This window comes from Wasmannia auropunctata, unplaced genomic scaffold (assembly GCF_000956235.1).
Source record: "Wasmannia auropunctata unplaced genomic scaffold, wasmannia.A_1.0 LD336069.1, whole genome shotgun sequence".
NCBI classification, from domain to species: Eukaryota; Metazoa; Arthropoda; class Insecta; order Hymenoptera; family Formicidae; genus Wasmannia; species Wasmannia auropunctata.
This window is the reverse complement of record NW_012026821.1, coordinates 2701319-2727906: the sequence shown is the minus strand read 5'-3', so window position 1 is coordinate 2727906 and position 26588 is coordinate 2701319. Positions and strand designations below refer to the sequence as shown.

Genomic DNA, 26588 nt, shown 5'->3' with positions numbered 1-26588 from the left:
TTTATAATATATATATATATCTATATATATATTTATATATGTATATAATAAGCTAAACGTTTCGTCTTAAAGCACTGATTAAACGAGGGAGCTCGTTATTAACGTGTCCCTCCCCCTGAACACGCGTTTACCAACCATCCTAACCAAAATCACAGGACTAACTAGAAACACCGCCGGCTTCTTTGCCCCGTCGCTCGATTATTGGGACCGTTGAACGCGGGGAGAGTCGCGCGTCGCGACGCGCGCGCGATCAGCAGGTGGACAAGAGGAGATGGGTGATACTGGTGGAGAATTGGGGAACGTGCGGGGCAGGAGTAGGGCAGAGTGTGCGGATGCGGAACGATGTCGAAGGGACACGTCGCGGCAACAACAACGGCGGCGACGGCGGCGGCACCGGAAGCGGGGACGGTACCATCGTTGTCGTCGCCTGTCCGTTCGCGCGATCGGCGACGACGACGGCGGTGGTGGTGGCGGTGGCGGCGGCGGCGGCGGTGGCGGCGGCGGTGGCATGACGGCGGCGGAGGCGGCGGCGATCTTTGTTGCTGAGGCTAAGGCGAACTCAATGATGCGGCGGTGGCGGCGGCGGGGCCTCTTCCTCTGAGGGGTCCACGGGGCTCGGGGACAGGAACTTGCGCACATACTTCGGGTAATGTGTCTTTTCATGGGCCTTGAGTATCGTCGACCTCGAGAAGGTCTTGCCACACAGCGTACACCGGAACGGCCGTTCACCGGTGTGCACGCGACAGTGGTCCTTCATATGATGGCGCAGTTTGAACGCCTTACCGCAGAACTCGCACTTGAACGGCCGGTCGCCGGTATGCGCCGGTAGGTGAGCGATCAGCGAGCCGACGTCCGGGAAGGACTTGCCGCAGAACTTGCAGAGGACGACGCCGGAGGTCGGGTCCGAGTGGGCCGCGAGCTCGAAGTCCATCGGCTCAATCGTACCCGCGGCGGGGTAGTGGGCCTCCGGCGGCAGATGCATGCCGGGCTCGAGGCCCAGCTGAGCCTGCAGCTGCAGGTGGGCCGCCTGCTCGCGGTACTTGAGCGACTCGAGGCTGTGCGAGAGGATGTGCCGCGTCAGCTTGCTCTGGTGGAGGAACGAGGCACCGCAGTACATGCACGCAAACACCCGCTCATCCACACCCATCAACTCCTGCAACCAAACAAACAAGAACATCAACTTCTTGTCTTCCCTCCGGCGCTCTATACCCCCGCGGGAAAGACTTATCTCCGACTCTCTTTCTCTCTTTCTCTGAATCTCTTTCTCTCTGTCTCTCTCTCTCTCCATCTTTCTCTCTCGCTCTCACTCTTTCTCTCTCTCTCTCTCTCTCTCTCTCTCTTTCTTTTTCTTTCTCTCATCTTTCTCTCTCTTTGGCTCTTTATTTTAATCTACTTTGAGTTATTGCACTATTTTTTTCTTTTTAATTTTTTTTTGGCCTAGTCCCGTAAATATTCTGGCAATACGTTAATATTAATTGTATTAACTATACTACTGTGTATATCGCAATAACGCGCGGTTCGCCCCGACACTACTCGATCTGCAGGATACACAGATGCACACACACATATATTACATATATGTATATATGTCTATCATATAGATATACGATGTGTATATGTATATATACATACATATATATGTGTATATACATATACATATATATATACCGCAGCGCGTCGTTTCAGTAACAGACGAGCGCCACGGTTAACTTGAAGAACAAGAAAAAAATAAGATGTCCTTCGTATCGTGCTCCCTTTTTTCTCTCTCCCTTTGATTACTAATTCTTTCTAATGCATCTAAATTTTCGATAAAAAAAAAGAAATAAAGAAAGTACAGGCAAGCTCGTTCTCTTGACACTACTATAAGCACGTGTTGCGACTAAAAGAGGTCCTCTCTCTCTCTCTCTCTTTCTCTCTCTCTCTGTCTCTCTATTCTTTCTCTCTCTATCTTTCTTTCTTTCAGTGTTCTAATTCATAAATTCCATTCATTCGGAGGAGAAAGTGTCTCCGGCGTGGCGAGAAGCTAACGCTTCTCGGTAGCACACAAGACGGTATTCACAAGAAGTTGACGCTCATTTTTGTTTGGCGCGCCGCGCACCCCAGGCACATGTATGACAAACTATTCGAGAGTGTTACAATGTATAAACATATATATGTATACAGGGTGTCCTCGAGTTATCGCCATTCCTTCTACATATGAATTTTTTGACCAATTCGGAGATGTAAATAGAAATATTAATCATAAGTAAGTCATTTTAATTATTCATGTAAATTGATCTACAAACAAAACCGAACAATTTACGATAAAGTAAATCTCACAATCAGAAAATAAGTATCGAAAGATGATTGATTAGTTAATTTCAAATGGACTTTGCTGGAATCTTATTATGAGGCTTACAAAGAGATTTCAGACTAATTATATTGAGCTTACTAAGAGAAACGTGGTATATAAAATTAACTTTAATGAAAGATCGACTCCAAATTGATCAAGAAATCTATGAAAAAAACGAACGGCGATAGTTTCGAGGGAGACATCTTGCATATATATAAATAAATGGATAAATATATATACGTAGATATAATATAGCAACAGATATATATGTATACGGGCCCATGACAACCCCCACAGCCTCGTTCTCAACCCGCCCCTCTCGTCCCTCCTCCCTTTTATCGTACTCGCAGCGTATATGTGCCGCGCCGCAAAATTTTATTCGCCGTAGCAAAAGGCATTGCACTCAACCAAAACGACAAATTGAAATACAGATATTACAAAGTAACAAATGGTATAATGAATATGTCAACAATCTGCCAATATATATATATATATAGATATACGTATAAATATATAAATATAAATATATATATATATATATTGTGCAAAAAATATATATGTAAATATATATAGATATTTATACCACAGTGTACAAACGATATGCGATGTATACATAACGTATGTGTATATATATGTATATATATTTATGTATATATATATATAAATGTAGTAAAAAAACAATCATGGCCAAAAACGAAGGTCAACTTCTTGACAGTGAGCTAGCAAGACAGGCTGGCAGGACGGGAGAGGATTTGTTTGGCTTTTCGTATTCTCTTTCGCATGTCAATTTTTTCATCTTTCTCTCTCTCTCTTTCTCTCGTTCTCTCTCTCTCTCTCTCTCTCTCTCTCTCTTTCTCTCTCGTTCATGACAGACTTTGAGCGCACTTTTTCGGTCCCCTCAAAGCACGTGGGGATGGAATTCACAGACGGAAGGGGCCGAGCTTTTACGATCGAGTGGTACACTCTTGGCGCGAGCTGCACGCGTAGCAAGCAGAAGAATGCTGAAGGGATAGAGAGAAGGGTCGAGAGAAGGGTGAGGTATAGTGAAAGATATACAGAGTCGTGAAACTGAAGACGAAAGTTTCGTATTCTTTAATTAAATAGAAATTCTTCATATGACCTAGCCCTTCTTCGTTTTAATGCACTTTACGCCTGTTTCGAGCGTCACTCTAGAAAATTGTCCTATTTAAAGAGCTAAATCTCGGATATAATCGGATTCACTTTGGTCTAATAAAGTTCACGTCTCTGTAGCTGTATTTAGAAACCGGGACAACGATAAAGATGAGAAACTGGACTTCCGAGCAGAGACGAGAGGCAGAGAGAAAGACAGAGAATGCGTGTATGCATCTATCGGAAAGTAGAGAGAAGACGAGGGACGGACTGCACAGAATAAAAGGAATATGGAATAGAGAATAAGAATTTCAACCTGTCAGAAAGTGTGTATTCTGCAGTACACGATTTCTAATAAGTTGAAATTCTTATTATCTGTTCCCTATTTCTTTTATTCTGCCCTAACGGACAGTGGATATTAGTTTTCGGAAAAAGATGACGATATATTCGCCACAGTAGATGGGCATGCACGATCTCGTTTCCTCTTATTTATTATGCTTCGATGAGATTTTTAAACGAATATAACACACGACATGAAAATTCGATATAAAAAGATATATCACAAATAAGAATTTCAGGAAAGGAAATTTTTTTAAACGATTTCGGTAATTAGGAAACACGAAGAATCATTCTCGCGTCTATGTGTATGTGCGTCGTATTTCATGAACATTTCGCTAATTTAGCGTCTTCAATTTATACAGAACTATTCAATAAATCATTTGTCGCAAATCTAATATTTACACTCCCTCTCTTTGTAAAATCTTCAAATCTTATCATATTAATATCTTCGCCGCGTCAGTTTCATGTGTGTATTTTCACTATCCTTCTCTCTTTTCTTCGTTCACCATTAGAAATTTTCAGAATATTTACATTATTTAACCGCGGTTAAAAATTATTACATAATTTATCGAATAAAAGTTACATATATTTAAAATGACGTTTTGACGTCAAAAAGAACAATCAACAAGAGCGTCGTCAACTGGTGAAGAGTTTTAGAAAGCATCTCACGCGTCGAAACGCGAGATGAAAAAGCTCGATCGTAAGGAGTGGATTATTATAAGGTTACTGTCGGCAGGTAAAAATCGTTACAAGTAAAGCGCAAGAACGAACGAGAATCCTGCTTTCTGTGAGGATCATTGGTCATGATCCTCTGGACACCGATTCACGATTACGGCAATTTGTCGTTGATAACGCGACAATTCTCTAATCAAATTATTAGCAGGGAGAGCAGCAAACAGCAAAGCACTTGGGCACATGCAAGAGACCCACATGCAAAGTGAATTCGACGCACATACACATACACGTGCGCGCGTTCGTGCGCGCGTGTACGTGCGTATGCAATCACCGTCGGACTTTCGGGTGAAGCAAGAAGTAGTAACGTTTATAATGCATAAATCGACGATACTTTCAAAGTCGCGTCTGTCGTCATACTGGGTAGCACGTCACGAATGATCCGTGATTCGGTCACAATAATGAACGTAGCATTAATGCATTGCAACGCGTAATTGCGATTGCAACTTGAAGGGACTTGGCGCAGTGGATCGTCGTCTCATCCGCAACGCGCGGCTCCTGCCGACGATTGCGAACGAGCGAGGCGTTTATCGATATATAGTATATGTATATATATATGTATATAGAAATGCAGAGCAAAGAGAGGATACGAGAATAAAAAGTAGTCAATAATAAATTGGAAATATATATATATATGTATATATATAGCTCGCCGGAAAAAGGGAAGACTTACCGGATCTGGTGGGAGTCTGTAGTCTGCGGATATCTCGCTACTCGCGCTCCGCTCCTCCGTCGACCTTTCCCAGTCCATTTCTTTTTTCAGGGACTGCAACGGAAAAGTGCACCCGGTTTATATCCAGGTAATAAATATTACAATAAACGCGAGTGATATCGAGATCACGTGACACGCGACGCTATCGACAGCCAGCATCGAAATTATCTCGTCGGTTTTCTTTCTGCATAATAATTGCGACGTTGGTCATCAATGTTTCAGAAACACCGAACGTGCACAGAGATGTCTTGCAGCTATCGCAGGATAAAATTGACAAATGAATGAGTCAATTCAAGTACGTATAAAATCTCCCGTAATAATATTATTTGTTAAAAAAATTTAAACTTTTCGTGAATGCAGAAGAAAATCCTCACCGCGATAAAGTTTTATCAAATTCGTGTCTACGTGATATATCAATATTTTTTTAAAAACATATTTCATAATCCTCAACAAAAAATTTTAATGGTTCAATTTATGAATTTTTTTGATCAATTTAAATTTTAAGTTTAATTATATCGACGTAATAATTAATGATATTTTATCAATATTCTTAGCATAGCTAGTATATTAAAAGCTAAACAACTTACTTTCTAATCAATATCTAGGCAAGCAGGATATGCAGATATATATTAAAGTTTCTACGTGAATATATGACGTTCAAATTAACGTATGAATCATTCAATGCATATAAAAGATTTATTTAAGATTATTCTAAATTTCTTAAGCTTCTTTAACTCCTTCTTCTTGCTAGATGTCAAAAATAAATATTGCAAGTCTCTTGAGTTCGATAAATCCTATTTGCCTGGATCAAGATGGAATTTTTTCTAAAAAATGAATCTTGTTGCTACTTACTAGCGGAACTTGCTGGACCGGGGGTAAGCCCGACGGGCCGGCGAGGGGCTCGGTACTGTGCGGGGACGGAAGCCGGCTCTGCGGCAGATTCAACGGCAGCACGCCACCGGGAGTGCCGCCGCCGGTGTTGTTACTGAGGCTCATGTCGGATGGTCCGCTGTGCACCGAGATCGGGCTGAGAGAACCGGCCCTCGTCTCTTCAAGGCTGGCCGCATCCTCGGAGTCCCTCCTGGGTCGGTCGAGGGCCAGCGGTCCCGGGCACGGGCTACCGGGCCCCGCGGGCGACGGTGGACAATCCGTCATGTCCACCGCCTCCGCGCTTTCGCTGGGGGTGCTTTGAACGATGCTGCTGGATTGCTGCTGCTGCTGTTGCTGTTGCTGCTGTTGCTCGCATTCCTTGGCACCGACCGAAACTCCAGTGGTGATGTTCGACTCTCGTTCTCTCTCTTTGCCACTCGTTTCTTTTATACTCTCTCGATCGCGTTCTCGTTCTCGTTCTCGTTCTCGTTCTCGTTCTCGTTCTCGGTCTCGGTCTCGGTCTCGTTCTCGTTCTCGGTCTCGGTCTCGGTCTCGCTCTCGTTCTCGTTCTCGATGATGCTCCCGCGACGTGTCGGAGGTGCTTGTGTGTTGTTGCTGCTGCTGCTGCTGTTGCTGTTGCTGCTGTTGTTGCTGCTGCTGCTGCTGCTGTTGCTGCTGCTGTTCTTCCCTGGACGCTACCGCTGCGTTGATGTTCGTCATGTCCGCTAGACCCTTAACCTTGAGGCTCTCCGCTGTCTTGAGGAGGGCCGATAGCTGGCAGTACTCGACGTTTACCTCGCCTTTGTACATGAAGTCGACGAGGGTACGTAGCTCGGCGAAACGTACGTCCTTTAGGATAACGATGGGGTGACGGTTCGGGTGGTCGAGGAACAGGGCCTGGAAGTAGCTGGAGCACGCGGAGAGGACTACCTTGTGTGCGCGTATCGACGGTCCCTCCGTGCACGCCAGTGTCACGTCCACCAACGACTCCGACTCCAGCAGTTGACTGAACACACCCAGCAAGTTGCTCTGATGATTGTTCCACCTCAGGCAGTAATGCTCACTTCCCATGTCTGAACTGCACCCCGCAACCCTGCTATATAAGAAATACTTGTACCCTCCGATGCTCGCGGCCATAAGTAGCGTTTCCCTAACAACGTATCGCGTTACGTGGCCCAGGTATCACGATTCCTCCGACTGCATGGTTTACATAATAGAACGAGATATTCCGCGCGTTTTCCGAGGAAAATGAAATGATCTCTACCTTTTGCTCTGCATCAAAATTCAATATTACATCTTTTTTCTTTAGTTTTTAAATTTTATTGAAATTACTCATACATACGTCGGTAATTAAGAGAGATTGATTAGTCTTTTTAGGTAGACTTTTCTTAAAGTTCATTTAAAAAGATTGTATTAAAAAATTAAATTTCGTTATCTATGTAATTCTACAAGGCTCTCAAGTTAAAGCTCTTATTTGATTACAATAAAAATTATTCATATTTCGACACCTTTTTTTCTCGAGTAAAAATCATTTTCCGCAAGGAATAATCGCGACGCGAAACACTTTACATTTAACGATTCGATGAAAGGTGCGTGCGAGCGGTGTGAATAATACAATTTTTTAACGCGTAATCGCGGTGTATAATTCGAAGAACGTGTCTGTTTTCCAGCACATTGACGCACGTGCGTCACACGAACACACTTTTGCGAATGCATAAGCACACTCGGCTATCGGCGCATCCAAACACATCCGGAGATGCACGGCCGATATCAGCTGACCGATAAGGGCTTATCTTTTATTATTCCTTCTCTCGCGTTCGACTTTATTTATTGCCGCTGCCTAATGCGTGAAACGGCGCGCACGCACGTGTCGCGGACATGTGCGCAGCCCGGCGAGCGACACGCATACACATAATTATGCCGAAGCGTTATTCGCGTAAAACGTGCATTCGCGTGATATATCCGCGGATATATGCGCGATGGCGTGTACGTACCGCCGCACGATACTCGCGTGATTCGTTTGGCTGCCGCGATATTACGGCGGTGCATGACAGAATCTCCGTCATGTATACGGTGCTCCGAAACTCTGTCCGATTATTTCAAGAAAATTCTAAGCCTTGACTTCTTCATTGAAATTTTATCGAAGCACAGCCTAGTTTATGTGTTATAAACAATTAATATTAAACAAGTTTGATATAAGTTAATTGTTCGATGGTAAAATTTCAAGTAATAAAATTCTTAATAGCCGCTTAAATTCCCCAAAGTTGATTTTTCCTTTATAAAATTATAATTTGAGATTTAGTTAAAGGAAAAATTTCTATACTGATCCATGCTTATTACGTAAGGACGAGAGGACTGAATGTTCTGAATGGTGGAAAATCGACAGCTGGGAGATCAAGCGGATATCTCCTTTATACTTTGACGCCGCTTTATATCGCTCGGCCAATTACGTTGCACGTCTGCGCGAGGTTACTGTATCGCGAATTGGTGGGAAGCGATGTCGAAGCGCGAATAATCAGTTTTCAAGCGTTTTAAAACAGAGGCTCGCGCACGGCGCGCATTCAGGCTTCAGATAAATTGCACCTGTCAATGCGCCGGGACGGTTATAGGAATTACCTGTACTCTCGCCGGCTAAATATAGCGTCGGCACGGTCGTTACGCATTGATTTCATCGTTTTACGGCTATAACGTCGGTTGTTACCGGAACCTTCGAAACTTTTTTTTTCGCCGGAAGCGCTAGAGGTCCGTTAAGCGCGGGTAAACTGTATTTGCCAACTTGTGCATCGAGTAATTTTCATTAAAGATGTAACGACGGTCTTGTCATGAAGTATCGATTGATATGTTTACGAGCTTAACGCTTTCTATTCATATTTCATATCATCCCCGTGAGATGAATTTATTTACGACGAGTTTGAAATAACATCCCCGTTTATAAATTGCAAAGTCCATAATTACTATTTATAATACAAATCTGTAATAATAATTTAATGTAAATATACAGAAATATAGAATTCATATATAACACATGTAATAACAATTATATAATTTATAGCAATGTAAATAATAATAACGTTAAACGTATGGGGGAATAATATTATTTGCAATTTCCCCCTGTTTGGAATAAAGTATTATTATCAAGATTATGTATACATTATCAAAAACAAACGCGAGGGAAACAATGTTAAAAATGATTTGCTTTGCCGAGCCTAAGCCTGCAGTTAACACACTTTCCCGTAATAATCACCGCGCCACGCGGTTACATCCGATATAGCTGTTCTCGAGTATGTAAACGCTGAGCATAAAACACGTTACGCATCGATCGCAGGATACATTGCCGTATTAAATATATTTAAAAAAAAAGAGAGAAAAAAACAAACGTTGCATCACTCGTGCGCGCGCGCGCGCGCGCGCCCAAGCGGTTTATCGTTCGCAAATACAGAAATCGGCTGATTTAATCCGGTGAAGATGTGAACGCGCACGCCACGAAACGCCGCTGCGGCTTCCCGCTCTTTTTCCGCGCAATAAACACCGCAGTCTGGCGGGTTCTCCCTCGCCGCGCTTTACAAACTTTGCTCACAAGTACCGGTTTCAGCGAAATCGCTTAATAGCGAAAGTTAAGAACCCAAAGTGGATGTACATATCTATGGACGCTCGCGGAGTGAACGGAGTGCAGCCGTATAGTGGCGCACAATCCTAAGTACGTCGTCAGGTGTTTATTCTCATTTAAATTGTTACGCGTAACCTCTTCGCTGTTTATCGACACGTCTCTAATTATTGTCAGTATGATTTCTATATTATTCTACTTCATTCTATTAATTTCACTATTTGGTACTAATTCAGTGTTTGAAAATAATAATATTTTTTCGAATACTTGTAATCACGTACGAACTTCGAAAAAAATCTCGTGCGCTATGATTGAAATTTCCTCCAATATAAACAAAAATTTCAATCTATTTACCTTCTAATATTTCTTTTCTTTATACATATATTTGAGAATCACTTGATTGATCGAAAGTAATTGACAGAGACAAATCGCGAGGCATGATTTCAGCGCGAAATAATCTGATGGCTTGTCGTAAAAGAATCCTTCTGACAGCCTATATTTGTAATTATGTATTATCAATATAAAATCGAAATCGATATGAAGATATTTGATGATGTTTATCTCTCAGGCGCTCGGCGCCCTGCCAATGGCAACCATTTCGTCGTCGATGTCGACGTTTATATCGGACGGACATTGAAATTTTCTCTTACTGTTGAGGAGAGAGAATCTAAATATCTCACTACATTTTCCAAATTAAAATGTTTCTTTAAAAGACTAGTTTTATAAACGTGCGTTTAAAAAAAGGAGAAATGTATTCATATTAGATCAACTAGAGTGAAGTTAAAGATTGTTTTCAGTTTTAGAAAGAGAGAGTTTTAGATAAGCTGTATAAAAATACACAAAATGTCACAAGTCATTCGCATATGATATTTTTCTCTCTGTAAAATTCCTTAGAAAAAATTCAGCGATAACCATACGACCGACATCTTATTTTAAATTATCACACAGACAGACTTGAGACACATTTCTCGACTTTCTCCGGTTCCCAGGCGATTTCCAGATTTTTAACGATTCCACGCTACAGGCGTGATTGTTTCCTCTCTGCGCCGCGTGTACTTAATTTTCCTGCGTGATTTTTCTGCGGAGGTTCGCGGTGGCCGCGACGGCGCGTATTGTTACATAAGTCGATACGGCCCACACGCCGCCGTTATTTATGTCATTTCAGAGGTTTTCTTTGGGTCAATCCGTTTACGAACAATAATGCACGCGCAGTTCGCGACGCGAGAGCATCGCGAATGGCCGTTCGTCGCGTTTTTCTTCGCGTCCGATGTAAATTTGTCTTTGAAATAGACATGGAGTGACAGTAGAATTATACAGGTCTTATCGCATTGTCTGGGCATTGCATAAAATTAAATTTTACACTCTGATCCAACGAAAAGATAGGCTACAGTCCCATCTTTTAACAAACATAGAAATAAAATACGCAAAATTATCAAATATATCTTGCATGATTAGAAAATAATAATTATATATATACATATATGAAACGATTGTACTTTTAATTATACAAAAGCAATTTATCAAATGTCAATGATTTTTATATTGCGAGTATTAAATTTAATCAAATCTTATAATCAAACATAAAATTAATAACAAAAAATACAATAATAAAAATGATAGCAATTTATCTGCAATTTATATTGTCTTATGCGAGCGTACTACGACATAAATAATTTTTCTCAATCTTAAACTTGGCAAGATGTCGAATAAGATATATCTTTTCGTTGGCTGTGCTTCGTCCTATAATTTCTTGTTTACAATCAAAATGTCGTTTTAAAATACCAAGTTTAAATTAGATTTGCATAAAAATCTTAATGTATCAATTAATATATACATAGTTATTATGTAATTATTACTATTCTTTACATAAAAGAATGTATGTCAGAATTGTATTAAAAAAAAAAAGAAATATTCTGTATATATTTCCTATCATATTTCTATCACTTTACGTTCTCAATTACTCATTATAATTCTAAAACTGATAGCTTTAACTACAATCAAATTAATAAAATTCGGAATAATTTTTTTATTCTTATACAAATTCTTCACAGAAGAATCTGGAAGAAATTGTAAGATCGCGATAGGGGAAATTGATCGAGCCGATAGAAGGTACATTTTCGCCGCATAAATTGCGAGATTACAGCGTTCCTCTTGCATGCGCGATTCGCGTGGTAAAATTAGCCGATGCTACCGGCGGCGGTGCGGCAAAAATTCGCGGCCATGCGTTAACGCGCGCGCGCGCGCGTGTGTGTGTGTGTGTGTGTGTGTGTGTGTATGCAGGCGCGTGGGTGACTCGTACGCGCGTGTGAGACGTGCGTATACATAGCCGACCAGTGTCCGCGATTGCGCACGTCGTACGCACGATTCGTCGTGGCGCGTGTTAATTGATACGCGTTCGCGAGAGTACGTGTGTGCGCGAGAGCGTGGGACGGATAACGCTGGCGAACGTCGAGATATCGGCCGGCTTAACCCTCCGAGTGGGAGGAACGAATGCGGCTCGCTTTGCGAATTTTCTTCTATCGTCTGACATGTTTCGCAAAGTTTCGTAATAATCTGTTATAATTGTGTGTGTTTACGCTCGGTAATGCACACATTCGAGGTATCCAACAACGTTCCATATAAAAAGTAAAAATATTTCTCTTAACACAAGATATACAAGATATTTTTCGCGTGCTGATTACGAGGTTTTACCAATAAACATTTCTTTCATCAATAAACATTGATAATGTGTAGACATTATATTAAAAAATTTTACTTTTCAGCTAATCTTAAGTGGAGCTCTCTGCTGCTATACAACTGACATAAAAATCTTATGTTTTCAGAATATAGTTTGCAATATGTTCAATGTTAAAAGCTATAAAAAATATACGTCTATCAAATTTGATAGAAGAAAATTGTTTTAGTTTTCAATGGTAAAAGAATTATTATCTTTGAAATGTTTACTGCATATCTAATATATACTCGTAATTAGAAAAATCGATGTATAATTCATATTTTTAAGATAATCAAGCTTTTTTGTTATTAAAGAATGATATATTTAATGATTTTATAAAATATTGAGAAACTACGTTTGGCTAATTTATATTATACCATCGACAGATCTCAGAAGAAATCTAAAAATATAATCATCTCTTTAATAATTTGGTTAACTGCGAAACACGAAGCATTATGTGCATCCATATCTCTCAGAGAATAAAAGTATCGTCTGATGAAGATATCGCAACAAGATCGAATTGATATTATCGGAAAATGCAATTGTTGGTGGGCGCACAGTTGAAAATATTTTAGGTCCGTCCCTGGTTTGCGTCAAGTGCGTCTTACGAAATCACGCGTTCCGTATCGCTGCGGCCGCACGCACGCGCGACTCGCAGATGCGCGTCACGATCGACACGCGCAGATTTTCCGCAAACAGCACGAATGCACGGACGACGGGTGAAACACGCGCGCGCGCCGCGCTGAGAAGCGTGAGAGAATTATTTTTCTTTTTTTTTTCTTCTTTTCTTTTCTTTTCCTTTTTTCATTCTGCGAAGTCATTACGGGAGTACAATACCGGCGGTGCTTCTCTCGGCGATATGCAACGACGCGTGCGTTTTTACAGGTTGTACAATCTGACGTATTTCAGTGACGGTGGCACATCTAACCAGGAAGCGACTTAAACTCCCGTTTAGTATGTAACATAAAATCTGTTAAAGTTGAAGGATTTCTTCCCGAGAAATATATAAATGTTTAAAATCTCGTGTGGTTTTTCGTATCTTTTCGTTAACGGAATCCAAAACTATTTATAGCAGTTTGTTTTTTGCTTTAGTATTTTACACTTTTTTATAATGTTCTATAAAAAAGCGTTGTTCTATTTACAAAAGTAAATTGAGAGGATAACTCGCTTTAATTTAATAATTTTCTCCTCTTCATCACACTCCCGTAAGTATCGATTTCTCAAAATAAAAGTAATTAACTCGTACAATTCGATTATTAGGAAGCAAATACGAGTTATCGCGATTAACTGCTGCCGAAGAGTAGTCTTGGGAAATAGCGACGGTCTTCTTGCGAATTTACGCCGAAGAAAAACAGTTACGATTATATATTATGCACGCCATATTAAAGAGTTTGATAAGACAATTTTCTATCTATAGCGGTGTCATTTGAAGCGCAATCCGCTGTCACTCGTCGATACGCAATAAAACGTGCCTCGTGAAAAATATATATTATAAGTGATAGACGCGCGCGCATTTCAGGAACGCGGCGATACCCTTTGTTCAAAACGGAACGCGCGCGGAATCGATAACGCTTGTGGGAAAACTCGAGAAAGGTTTTGTAAAGCGCCATACTTTAATAGCGACTTTTTTTTCGTAGGGTAATGTACTAACCGCGTATTTATACATCTCTGGCATTTTAAGAGATATTAAAGAAACGTTGACATTACGGAAATGACAGCTTGTTATTTATAATCGATTATTATAAAATAAAGCAACTGCGTGGGAGGCGTCGCGCGCGATCACTATACCGGATCCAATACCGTATTTCCTGACATCCTGTTTCCTCGGGTCGGCTTTTACGCGCACTTAAGTGTACTTATATCGAACGGCCTGCGGGACAACAACGGGAACGGCGCGCCGCAAGAATTGTCACATTCTAGAATAATTTAGAGCCACCGAGGGGGATAGTAAATTTCGGGGACGGGGATAGTTCTCGCGCGCTTCAGGGAGGGATATTTCGTTTCGACCGAACGTTCGTGTTAATTAGAAGCTGTGGGCAAATTTATTTGGAAGAAATGTAAGGCCTGCGTTAATTAGCGGGCGTGTGCGTATTGCGGAGACGGTGCGTGACGGCTAATGACGATATATCGTGGCCGAAGCCGCGGAGAGATAACGAAGGCACGGGGTTGCTAAATAGGAGAACATACCCTCGTCCAGCTCGTATGGGTGGCAGTAATCGCCAGCGAAGTAATTGCTAATCGTTAAATTACGAAGCAGCATGTAATTAAGGCTACTTTCGTTACTCGCTAGAAATGGAACGAGCATTCGAAACAATGTCCCGCCGTGCGAAAAATTACGTGAAAAATATTTTCCTCTTCTACATAACAAAAAACACGTAAAAAAAAACGTAAATATACACGGTATATCAAATGTATCAAAACATTTTTTTGGTGGAATTATTAATTATATTAGTAATATATAGCTAGACTTGTTACTGAATGGAAAATTGTTTATTCTCAAATAATAATTATCCAATTTATTATCGTTTATCTGTGTTTTCAATATTACCAAATCATACTATTTATATAATACAAGCGGATAATTAATCACGGAGAGAAGATAATTGAAAGAATTATACTGATCTATAGCAATATAAAAATATAGATAATGTAGATAATAAAAATTAATAGATTGAGAAATAAAAGTTGGCATAATTAAATTTCTACAAAAGTCAAAAGTTCTACAAATCTAGCATAATTCAATTTTTATAAATGTAACAGCTGCTTGACTTTAATTTAAAAATCTGAACATCTGTTTACATTTCTCATGTTTTAAGCAAATTTTTTTTTACAAAAAATTGTATACAAAATATCTATATAAACTGAATGCTTTCCTAAAGTATTTTCCTAGAGAAAATATCGATTCTCTCAATTCGTTAAAGGAAGAACATGCATCGGATTATTCGCGTTTTTGTCGCCGCGAGAAACGTTTGCGAGCGAGCGCACACACTGCGAAAGCTCCTTAAACTTTTACCTGGACAGAGGTATTTGAAAGTTCGTAGGAGTTTTGCGCCGGAGACGTAGTCGTAACTTTATGGCGCTTCGTTACAACTTCGACGACATTCCAAACAGTTTATCGACTGCTGTCTGAGAAAAAGGACGTCGGTGTATCTATTTGAGAGGGAAAACGAGACGAACGGGAGAGGGAATAATAGCGAGATGTACGGGGTGCCTCGCAACCACCGAAATATTCTTTCAATCACAGGATACAGAACGGTACCTTAAGAGAGACATCTCTTGGTTCCTAAACACTGACACTCAAGATATTCAAAATTGGAAGGCTTCCAATAAACTGAGCTCGAGAAAGCATAAATAAATAATTTGTCTTAATTAATTTTAAATAGATTTAATAGATTTAATGTAATTGTAAAAAAAAACATTTAAAAGTTTAGAATCGTCAAGATATCTAATATTGAAGATCAAAAACCGATGATGTGAAATAAATCTGTTGCAGCAAGGTTCTCGCTGTAGAAAAAGCGACTTAAAATTTGTGATTTGAAGGACGTTTAATGGTTGTCTGGGACACTCTCTGTACACCATGTGTCTCGAAATTCATGAGTCGGTTGATGCGGATCGATACGAATCGGCGCAATCGACGCGAAATCCCGGAGTCGATGCGGCGAGCCGGGATTATCGTTGGAGTGACAGCGGTTGTAACGCATTATAATTAAATGATGAATTTTAGAATGAGCAAATCGCTCGCTCGTAACGAGCCAGACCGCAATGACGGCGCGGTAATTTTGATCGCGGTAATAATTTACGCTTTGTTTCTCCGCGGTATAACGCAAATTTTGTTAAATTAATGGCGAGGAATAATCGAATCGCTCAACATAGGCAACATAATATAATGAAGAGAGAATTATATTGCTATTATTGCCGCGGTCGACCTGCATGGTTGACAGCAAACTGAAAATTTTGTTTATACGACATTTTTACAACGCGATGAATGCGCGCGATCGATTTTAGAAACGCGTTCGTCTGAAATTTAAAAATACCGCAGATTTAATTCAAGAAGTAAGAAACTTGCGTAGTAGATTCTAAATATGATTATATAGATTTGTATATTCTAGAAATCTCAGAATCTATGTAAATATACAGATTTTTGCGGCTTGTGAAGTTGCGAATCCCATGAATTTGAGACTCTGCGAATTTAAAGATCAACAGAGCCGAGAAAAGTATGGCGCGAAGAACCGTGTATTTAAGAATCTATGTAAGTACTTGTGAACAAAGAGATTTGCAGAACTCGCGCCGATCTCTGTCGGACAAGAGAGTCAATGGATTTAAGGCTGCAGCGAACGATCGGCAGCTGTAGGATCGGCAGCTCAAGGATAATAATATTATCTGGATGTTCGAGTCAATTACTCGGCGAAATTGACGCGTAACGGCCGGACTTCCGGCGACGCGGAGGCATTCCGGTTCGGTCAGGTATTTTTCGCGCAACTTTACTCGGTTACGAGGTTCCGGACGGGGGATAAGACATGTCTGGGTAGTAGCACCTAGCCGTCGTTAACCGGTGGTAACGACCGGCCTCTCTCCCACCCACGTTTAAACGCGAGCTGAACAGGTAGGAAGTCCAATCGGAAAGAGGGAAGAAGAAACGGACGGAAAGAGGTGGATAGAGAGAAAGAGGGAACCGAGGATGATGAAAGGAGAGGAAGGAACGAGAGAGAGAGAGAGAGAGAGAGAGAGTGCGAAAGATCGTAGGAGAAAGAACCTGGAAAGCGAAAGAAAGAACGCCGGAGGAAAGGGACATCCAGAAGAAGCCGAGTTAGAGTCTAGCTAGGCTAGCCTAGGCGAAAATAACGATGGTTCACCATAAATCAGCCGAGGCGACGGTCACGACTACGGGAATCGCACGGCACGACGCGGCAGCGAAAAAGCTTCGGTCGGTTACCAATGACTAATACCCCAGTGGTGAGCTTTTTGCCGAGGGCTTCCTTTCACGCGCGCGACACGCTCGTGAGCGGCGACGGCGCGGCGGAGGCGGCGGCGCTCGCTCACTCGCTCGCTCGCTCTTATCGGTTGCTTGTCAAGTAAAAAGAACGATAGCGCTATGACAAGACAAAGTACTGTCGTTCGAATCGCGAGGAAATTTCGACAAATGATATTTAAGGATATATTCCTGTCCGGAATTCACAATGTATTTCTGCGGAATTTAGGGTATGTTATAAGAAATGCGAACGCGCGGATATTTAAAATAATCACCCGTGCACTTTTGTAAAAAAGTTACGAAGCGCCGTCGTTTAGACTTCGCGATATCGAGGCCAGACACACGTAAGTGTCGATACTTTGCATCGCCGGCTACGGTAGAGAATTACTTAAAGTTACGGATAAAAGTTAAGTGACGTCGGTGCTTAGACCGGAGCCATAAATATCTCAGATGTTCGCATACTTGACTTATGCCATTTTCGATCTCCCCGCGAATTTATAGCGAGCCGGAAGTTGATTTGCGGATTATAACGTGGCATTAACGAGGATCAGTTTCGCGAATCTAATCTGATCGCGTGCGTATCAACCCCCTCCGCTCGACTCGATCGTTCGTTTTAAATGCATTGCCAGCATTTAATGGCACGTATCGATTTCGAACCGCGATGAATGGCATCGAGAACAGCACGCGGTTCGCGACCGGGGGATGATAGTGGTAGCGCGGGGAAGGACAGGGGGGAGGGAGATGGTGACGGTGATGGAGGGAGGTAGGGACGATCGGCCACCGGATAGAGATTGCGGGCCGGGGAAAAAGAGAGAAAACGAATCCCCCTGCGAGAATGACATTTCGGCCGACGCGACGCGACGCGGCGCGGCGCGGCGCGGCGCACGGGCATGGCGGCGGACGATGCGACACGCGCGCGGAGATAGAAACAGGGGGGAAAAACAAATCTACGAGTCGCGGGCGCGAATGATGTTTCAACGGTGCGGCCGACTGGAGCAATTACTGGCGGAATATTGCAATCATTACGTCTCTATCTCGTCGCCCGAGTGGCTCGTCCGTCTGTCTCCGTCACGTTTTAAAAATGATCACGATATACGCGTACAGATATACACAATATATATATATATATATATATATATATATATATATATATATGCCGGGATTGTAGGCAAAACCGCCCATCGGCGGTGCCCATCGAAAATCACTCTGCAGAATGCCGCCAATCAAAAGATCGTGAACCAGTGGAAACCGATTTAAGTCGTCCGGCCCGATGACAACGGACTAGATAGCTGTTACGCAATTTTTATTTTTTGTGATACGTATAGGAACGCGAAGTTTTGTCCTGGTGTGCAGAGTAGTGCGATGTTATCATTCATCCTTTCTGCTATATATAAATAAATAAACAATTCGAAGCAGAAGTGATTTTTAATATCTGTAAAATTCACTTCAATTCTTTGCAGACAGATTTTGTAACGATAATCACTTTTTTTGAAAAAGAATCTTAAATATTTTGTGTGTGCACACATATATATATATATATATATATATATATATATATATCTTTCATAAAAATTCAATACGTACTCTTAAAAATAATAAATACTGAATATAAAGATTATATGAAAAAATTTGAATATAAAAATTAAAAGATCAAAACGTTACGAATCTAGTCGTTTTACTCGAAATCTTTCAAGCAAAGGAAATGTGTCCATAAAAGAAACGTTAATTTTTCTCCAGTTCGCGAAGATGTTTGCAAACGAATCGCTGTCCATCGCACGACAACGTAACACCTCGAACGAGCAAGCACTCTCGCGGTAGCTCTTATCTGTCGCGATTATGATTATGAATCGATAACCCGTGTCGACATACGCTAGTGCGTAGAAACACACGCATATGTTTTGCCGCGCGTAGAATTTTCTTCTCGAGTGTGTGAAAATTAGATTACGAACACCGACTATCGATGTTTAACGGGATATTGTTGTTCATTCGGTACTGATACTAATTGTTTCTTCTCCCAAAAGTCAATGTCACAACATAGTGCGATATGCATATAATTTGCTCGCGGTAATCAAAGAGAACGATATACAAAATGTCCGATAATAACCGCAACAGTCCTTGTGGGCTAGTAGAGCAGATTAAGCTGAACAGAAAAGTCTTCTATCATTTTGCAAAATTCGCCAATCATTAATGAGATTATTATTAATTTTTGAAGATCGGCGAATAAACTTAATATCTCGTTAATGATTGGCGAATTTTGCAAAATGATAGAGGATTTTTCTGTTCAGTTTAATCTGCTTATCTCGCCATGCACTTGCATTCAGCGGCGGGCCGGACGGATACGCGTTTATCCGCCAATCTTCAAAAATTAATATCTCGTTAATAATTGCGAATTTTACAAAATGGTACCAAGACTTTTCTGTGCAATTTAATCTGCTCTACCAGTCCACGAGAACTGGTGCGGTTATTACCAGACTGCTCTACCAGTCCACGAGAACTGGTGCGGTTATTACCAGACTGTTAAATCTATAGTGTCAAACTGAAACTTATTTAAGTCGCCACTGCTCTTACTTAATAAATAGTTTTTTTTTACTAAAACAATGGAGTTAAATAATTTAAAACAGTTCAAATTTAACCCAAATTTGGGTTAAATTCCATTGTTTTATTTAAAAACTAACTATGTTGTTTTAGTTAAAAATAACTATTTATTAAGTAGGAGCAGTGGCGACTTAAATAAAGTTCAGCTTGACACTATAGATTTAACAGTGTACGTATAATATTAAATTAGTAGAAATCAAAGATTTGAAATACATAAATTAAGAGGATCAGTTTCGTGAACTGAAAGGCAAAGATTGATTTACGATTGAAAAACACATGTCACATGTGCACGATATTTATCTTGAAATAATTGTCGTGGCATTATTTCATCTCAATTTTTCAACTGATCGTGAAGTATTGATCGAGTTAATTAATAAACGCTCGCAGGACGCTGTCTCTCGAGACGCATCTTTCGGTATGTGTGTACATCCTGCGCACCTATTTCACCGTGACATTGTAAAAATGGTTCGATCGAATGCTTCGATGGAGCCAGGAGTCTTGGACGCGCGTCGCTTTCTTTTGATTTATCAGTGTTAACGACCCCGCCGCGCGAGGATGCGTTAATCAGTGCAGAAAATGTACAAAATATCGCGGTCTCTCTCTCTCTCTCTCTTTCGCCACAGCTAGATGACTCTGTTTTTGCACTGCTATGGTGCGTGAGTTGGACAATTTTTTAAATTTCGTGCGGTTCTCGCGCGACGCTGGGATCGGGAACGAGTGAGAGGAGAATAGAGAGAGGAGAAAGTGATATTTATTATTTAAATTAAAATAACCATTTTAGTCGCATAATAACCATTATAATTTCTCTTTCACGAATTATATAAACGATGCAAATATGCGCAAAAATGTGACAAAAAGTAATAATACGCGTTACGAAAACAAAATATTAAAAAATTAAAACATTGAGAAATATTTATGCACATATTGCATATTTAAAAAGGGGGAAATAATAGAGAACACAATTAATTCAAAATGGACACAGTCAGATATGCAAATAATCTTTATAATCAGCAAAATCAATTAAGAAAATTATCTTTTTGATTATCTTTTTTCTGATGTGTTTTCAATTATCCACACCTGCATGCTAAATGGGTCAGTTGGATATTTGAAAGCAAAGGAGCAAAGAATAAAAAGAAAGAGTATACTTTGAAAATATCTTAACAATATATATCAGCGCATATTTGCAATATTTGTAGAAAAATTAAATAGATTCAAAAATTAAAAATAATCGCAATTTTAAATTTTCAAAGATCTATCACTAAAATGTTTCGGTATCTGAAAAGACAGAATAAAGTAAATTTAGTTGGTTTTGACATATCTATGCGAATGTCTATATATATATATATATATATTTATAAGGAAAACAATAAATCTTCCCTCAGAAGACAAAATAAATTTTACTTCACAGCTTCTAAATGTAATTATCTAATAATGATGCAATATAATAAAATCACTTTAATAAGAATCATAGATAAATAATTAATTTGTATTTGTAAGATAAAAACTGCTTGAGAAAGAGAGAGAGAGAGAGAAAGAAAGAATACACATCACATATGTTATTTCCGGATACAAATTTGAATTCAACTGAATTGATCCAATTTATACAAGTGAGATATTGACAACGTTTATTTAATTCAGGAAATACGTATCTGTGATTACGGTTCCTCGATTTATTCTCAGAACGTGAATTTTTCAACTTACTTTCGTCTGCTACTCAGGTGCGGGTCTTTCGACGGGTTTTCCAGACATCCTACACACAATCCACGCGTCAAACAAATGTCTAACGCGCGTCTGCACGCTCCATTAGCATTCGGTTGTATGTACGCGTACGAGACGGAACTGTGGGAAACGGGAAGGGGCGCAGGGGAAGGGAGAGGTACACGCTGCCGGTGTCGTGCGGAGGGAGAGAGACGGAGCGACGCCAGCTGATCGACGCCGCGGCGCGGTGCGGCGCGGCGCGGCGCATCGCGACGTCGCGGTATCTACGATAGCGGCGGCGGCGACGGCGGCGGCTAACGCCGCGCGCGTTGCGTTACTTTGCAATTCTCTCTCTCTCGGGCGATCCTCAATGTCACGTATGCCGATAACGCGCCGCGGAAAATATCGTCGCGGAACGAGTGGCACGGCTCGTCGGAAAGTCGCGCGCGGCCTCTCGGCGCGGCGCGGCGGTGACGGCGACGGTGAACAATTGAACGCGTAACGATCGTTAAATGTCGGAAGGTACGTACGTACGTACGTATGTACATACGTACGTACGTGTGCGTACATGCCGCGCGGGAGGCAGACGGCAGAACGAGGTAGAAAAAGATGGGGGCGAGACGCAAAGAGAGAGAGAGAGAGAGAGAGAGAGAGAAAGAGAGAGAATGTGTGTATTGAGACAAAGTGAGAAAAAGAGAGACAGAGAGGGAGAGCTGGAACACGCGACCTTCGCAAAACGTCAAATGTCTATGCTGCTTAGAGTGCAGGGCCGTACTGCCAAAAGAGCCGCTCCCGCGATACGCGACGAATACGTTATTGTTTTTGCAAAATTCATTTATTTAAAATACGCGAGAATTAACATATTACTCATACTTGTATTTTTTTTCAGTGAATTTTAATAGCTAATAGTCGCGGGATAACTATGCTTATCTTGATTTCTTTACGGTCAGCACGTGTCAGATGAGGCAAGCGTTAGAGTCGCTTCAAGTTTTACTAATAGCAAACGATAACGCGTAAGTTTAGGAAAATTACCGTATTAACAATCAGTATTCGGTACTGTCGCAATGAATGTAGGATTTACCGTGTACCGAAATATGATATCGCAAGGATTCGTCATTGAGATTCTCTGCAAAATCCGACGTCTTTGACGTTTGTGCAACGTAACAGCACACGGACTCCGATCATCGGATGCAGTTCCCTGACGAAGACAGACTGCGCGGCGCGAGGGCCGAACCGAGGAACGAGGACGCAGCCGTCGTCTTTGGTATTCTCGTCCTCGAGGCGCGAGCGATACGTCACACGCGGTCTGTCTCTGTCAAGGCAAAGTCGATCGCGGGAACGCTATTATCGTCGTCGTACAGGCGTTAGAATCGCGGCATAATGAAACGTACGAATATAAGAGAAGTGGGGAATGATCCACGAGGCGTTGCACTCTAAAGACAGGAAGCTATGACATTTCAGATTTAATACGCAAGAACATTTTTGCAAGAAGAGCCCTTTAATGAAAGATGATTTAGTGAAAGATGAGATGAAAGTTTTCAGATGAAAAATAGGCAAATTGTAGTCATAAATATTTTGACTATAAATAAATTCATTTAAATGAATATTTTGAATATATTTTCTATAATTGAAGATAAACTGGATATAAAGCTTAATTTGAACAAACATCAATAATTTTGATAACTTCAATTTTTAATTCCTGTTATATGGTTATCTAACCGAAATAAATGTGATATAATCATTGAATATTTACTTCCGGCAAATAATTTTGGATTTATATAATTTACATTTTATCCGCTATAACCACGTGTGTCATAATGTGTATTTTAGGAACGTAATATAGTACCTACGTAATTCGACGTAGAAAATTATTCTAACGAATCTGTTCGAAATGTCAGAGCTAATCGAATTAGTTGGAAACGGAAACTGATTCTAATCAAAGCTTCGGACGATGAAGTACGTTGAAGCCAGTCGGGATTTGATCACAGGGCGCGTGCCACCACTATCACTTGCACTTTACGTCAACGCGTACGACGAGGACAATGGGTTGTTTCAAACCCTTTTGCCGCGAATTCGACTAATTAAAGTAGTAGGGCAGGATGAGAAAGAGCCGTCAAGGGCAAGCGGATACCGGTATGAAAGAAAATTTCACGCTCTGAGTGCGCGCGCTGTGCTTAGAATCTATTATTGGATCATTGTCAGTCAAGAAACTCAAATAACAAACAGAAAGTTACCATATATACATACGACACATACGTCAAATGAGACGGATCTATAAAAAGCGTAGAGAAAAAATGTTTCTTACAAAAGAAACTTCTTTTGTATTAACGTTCATTCAGAGTTTTCACTTTTCTTTTTCTTCAATTGTGCTATGCAAAAATGAGTTAAATTATCTCTCTCTCTCTCTCTCTCTCTCTCTCTCTCTCTGCTACAAGAGTGATGCTTTTCAACAAATTTAATTTAAAATTTCACGTTACCGAGACAGCTATATATAATTTATTTTATCCAAATTTAGATTAATCTTCATAACAATGTCATCTTCTTTTTTTCATGATACTAACAAGAAACGTCTCTAGATTTAAATGTTTTAATAAAAATGCTCATGTGAGAAACATTCAACAACGATGAAAAGGAAAAGAAAAAAAGAACAGGAAGACCGATATCGCGGATTAACTCATTTTTGCATAACGTTATCCAAGTGATTGTCTCCGATCGGGATTAGCACGAATTCATCAGAATGAGCCCACCTCGATACTACGTGACTATGACTGCCGTTTCTGCCGCTGCTGAAGTGAAATCCGCGAGAGAATACGTCGAATAGTTAAGGCCTCCTCGGCGCCACTCTCGTCGGAGCGGGCCGTTCGATCGCTCTAGATTTTCCTCAGGACCGTCATGCTTTACTTTTACCCGCTCGCACTCGATGACGCTCCTCACATCTCCGATCATCTCCTCGACTCCCTCAACGTGCTCCAAAAACGACCTGCCTCTTACTTCCCCCTACGCGTTTTCCCTCCCCTCCCTCTCTCTCTCTCTCTCTCTCTCTCATAAATTTCTCGACGCACGTGAGGTATTTTCGTCCGTCCGTATTTGCGGCTCGCGCGGGACACGCACTCTCGCAAACTTGCCTCCTTCTTGACAACACGCGCCCGTGTATACTCCACGCGCGCGCATTTTGTCGCACCTTTCTCGTGACGTTCCTGCTCCTTAAAGCTTCATCCGTTTCCTCCGATCTTTTTTTCCTTTCGTCGCGGACTCGCACTCGGACTATCGTACAGCTGAGTGCTAAATAAACGCAGCTGATTTCCTCCTCCCGACCTCACTCCCTCTCCGCGATATCGTTTCGAGAGACGAGTGTCGAGACGACTCGCGAGATGCATCGCGGACGACGACGGCGGAAGCGGTGCCGCGAGCGAAACGACACGAGTCGCTCACAATCAGCATCCTCGGCGTCTCCTCGCGGCCCCATCAAGCGCGTCGTTCGCGCGGTACGCGTTGCACTGTTCACTGTCACGTGTGTCGCGGCACGTCGCGGCGCGTCGGGTCGCGTCGCGTCGCGGCACGCGCGAGGACCACCGTGCCAAAAGCGTACGTCCTGCAGAGATTGCTCTTTTTCTATTTTCTCTCTCCCTCTCTCTTGCTCTCTTTCTCTCGATTCTGGCCAAGCTTTTCCGTTGTCGTCGAAGTGGAAGTCGAACTATTTCGAACGCGCGTGCACGTCACGGCTTAACGAATGCACGGGACCGACCGCGGGATTCGAAAGCGGCTGCCAAGACTTTTCGGGGCCGCGCAAGGTCGCCGCGCCGATTTATAATCAGCAGCTGTCAGAAACGCGCGCGTGGACCGCTGCCGAACGTGACGTGCACGCGTACCGCGAGCTGTCAGAGCGCGCGTTTTCACGTGTCTCCGCTGTCGTCCGAACGGTGCGGCGACGCGCGCTCCGCAGAGACGCGAAGAAGACAGAGGAAGAGAGAGAGAGAGAGAGAGAGAGAGAGAGAGAGAGAGAGAGAGAGAAAGACTACGTGTGTGCGTCTTTCGTCACTTGACGCATCGTGACAGCTCGCGTCGAAACGCGAGCAGCGCGCGCAAATGAACCGATCAGATGAATAAACATCGAGCCACGAGTCGCGGATCCAAATGTCGTTCGATACGAAAACCCGAGAGTGCGCCTGGCGCAAAACTTTAGCGCGTGCTTCGCGACGTGGTTTTCACATGACGCGAGGCCGTGATTTTTCTCTCGTTCTCTCTCTCTCTCTCTCTCTCTCTCTCTCTCTCTGTGATCCCTTCGCTTCGAGGTCGATGGCTATCTTTCTCTCACGATTCGACCTTTTTCGTTTCTCTTTCTCTCCGTTCGTCTATCTTTTCTGTCTGTTTCATCACGGAGCACGTCAGGCTCGTGACAGGTAGATACGGCGATACAACGGTCGAATGCGACGGAACGTTAGTGGCAACGAACGGTGGTTAACGAACATGGCAAGTGTAACGTCGACGGATGACGTACGACGACGAAAGATGAAAACGTTTAATCCCACCCTCTTCGGCGTAAATTACATGTAATTTTCTTTTCTCTCCGTTTCTCTCTCTCTCTCTTTCTCGTTGGTCCATTTTGACGTTTGTTGATGACGAAATCGCACGCGTCACAAAAATCGTCAGGATATTAAAACGTTGCCGTTGTCGTCTGTCCCCGCGACGACGGCACGACGATGACGATGACGACAACGATAATGATGACGACGACAACGACGACAACGACGATAATGACGTTGAAAATAATTATCCGCGCACTGGGCCACGTTCTTTCGTGAAATCGTAAAACACCGCGTTTAAATATTTACCTTGCTACATGTAAAACGAATAGAGGAGCCTGCCTGAATCGAACGAAGGAAGGCTCGAACCGGCCCACTGTGACGTCGCCGG

At 41.9% G+C, this 26588-nt stretch overlaps 1 protein-coding gene across 1 annotated transcript; it reads right to left on the bottom strand.

Annotated features, from left to right (window-relative positions):
- Positions 1 to 559: 559 nt before the first annotated feature.
- Positions 560 to 26588, bottom strand: LOC105450159 (longitudinals lacking protein, isoforms H/M/V-like). The gene is made up of 5 exons (XM_011689880.1): positions 26507 to 26588; positions 6663 to 7191; positions 6078 to 6554; positions 5187 to 5279; positions 560 to 1153 (listed from the first exon to the last, which is right to left on the bottom strand). The coding sequence occupies exons 2-5, from the start codon at positions 7164 to 7166 to the stop codon at positions 560 to 562; spliced, it is 1668 nt and encodes a 555-aa protein (XP_011688182.1). The 5' UTR covers positions 7167 to 7191; positions 26507 to 26588.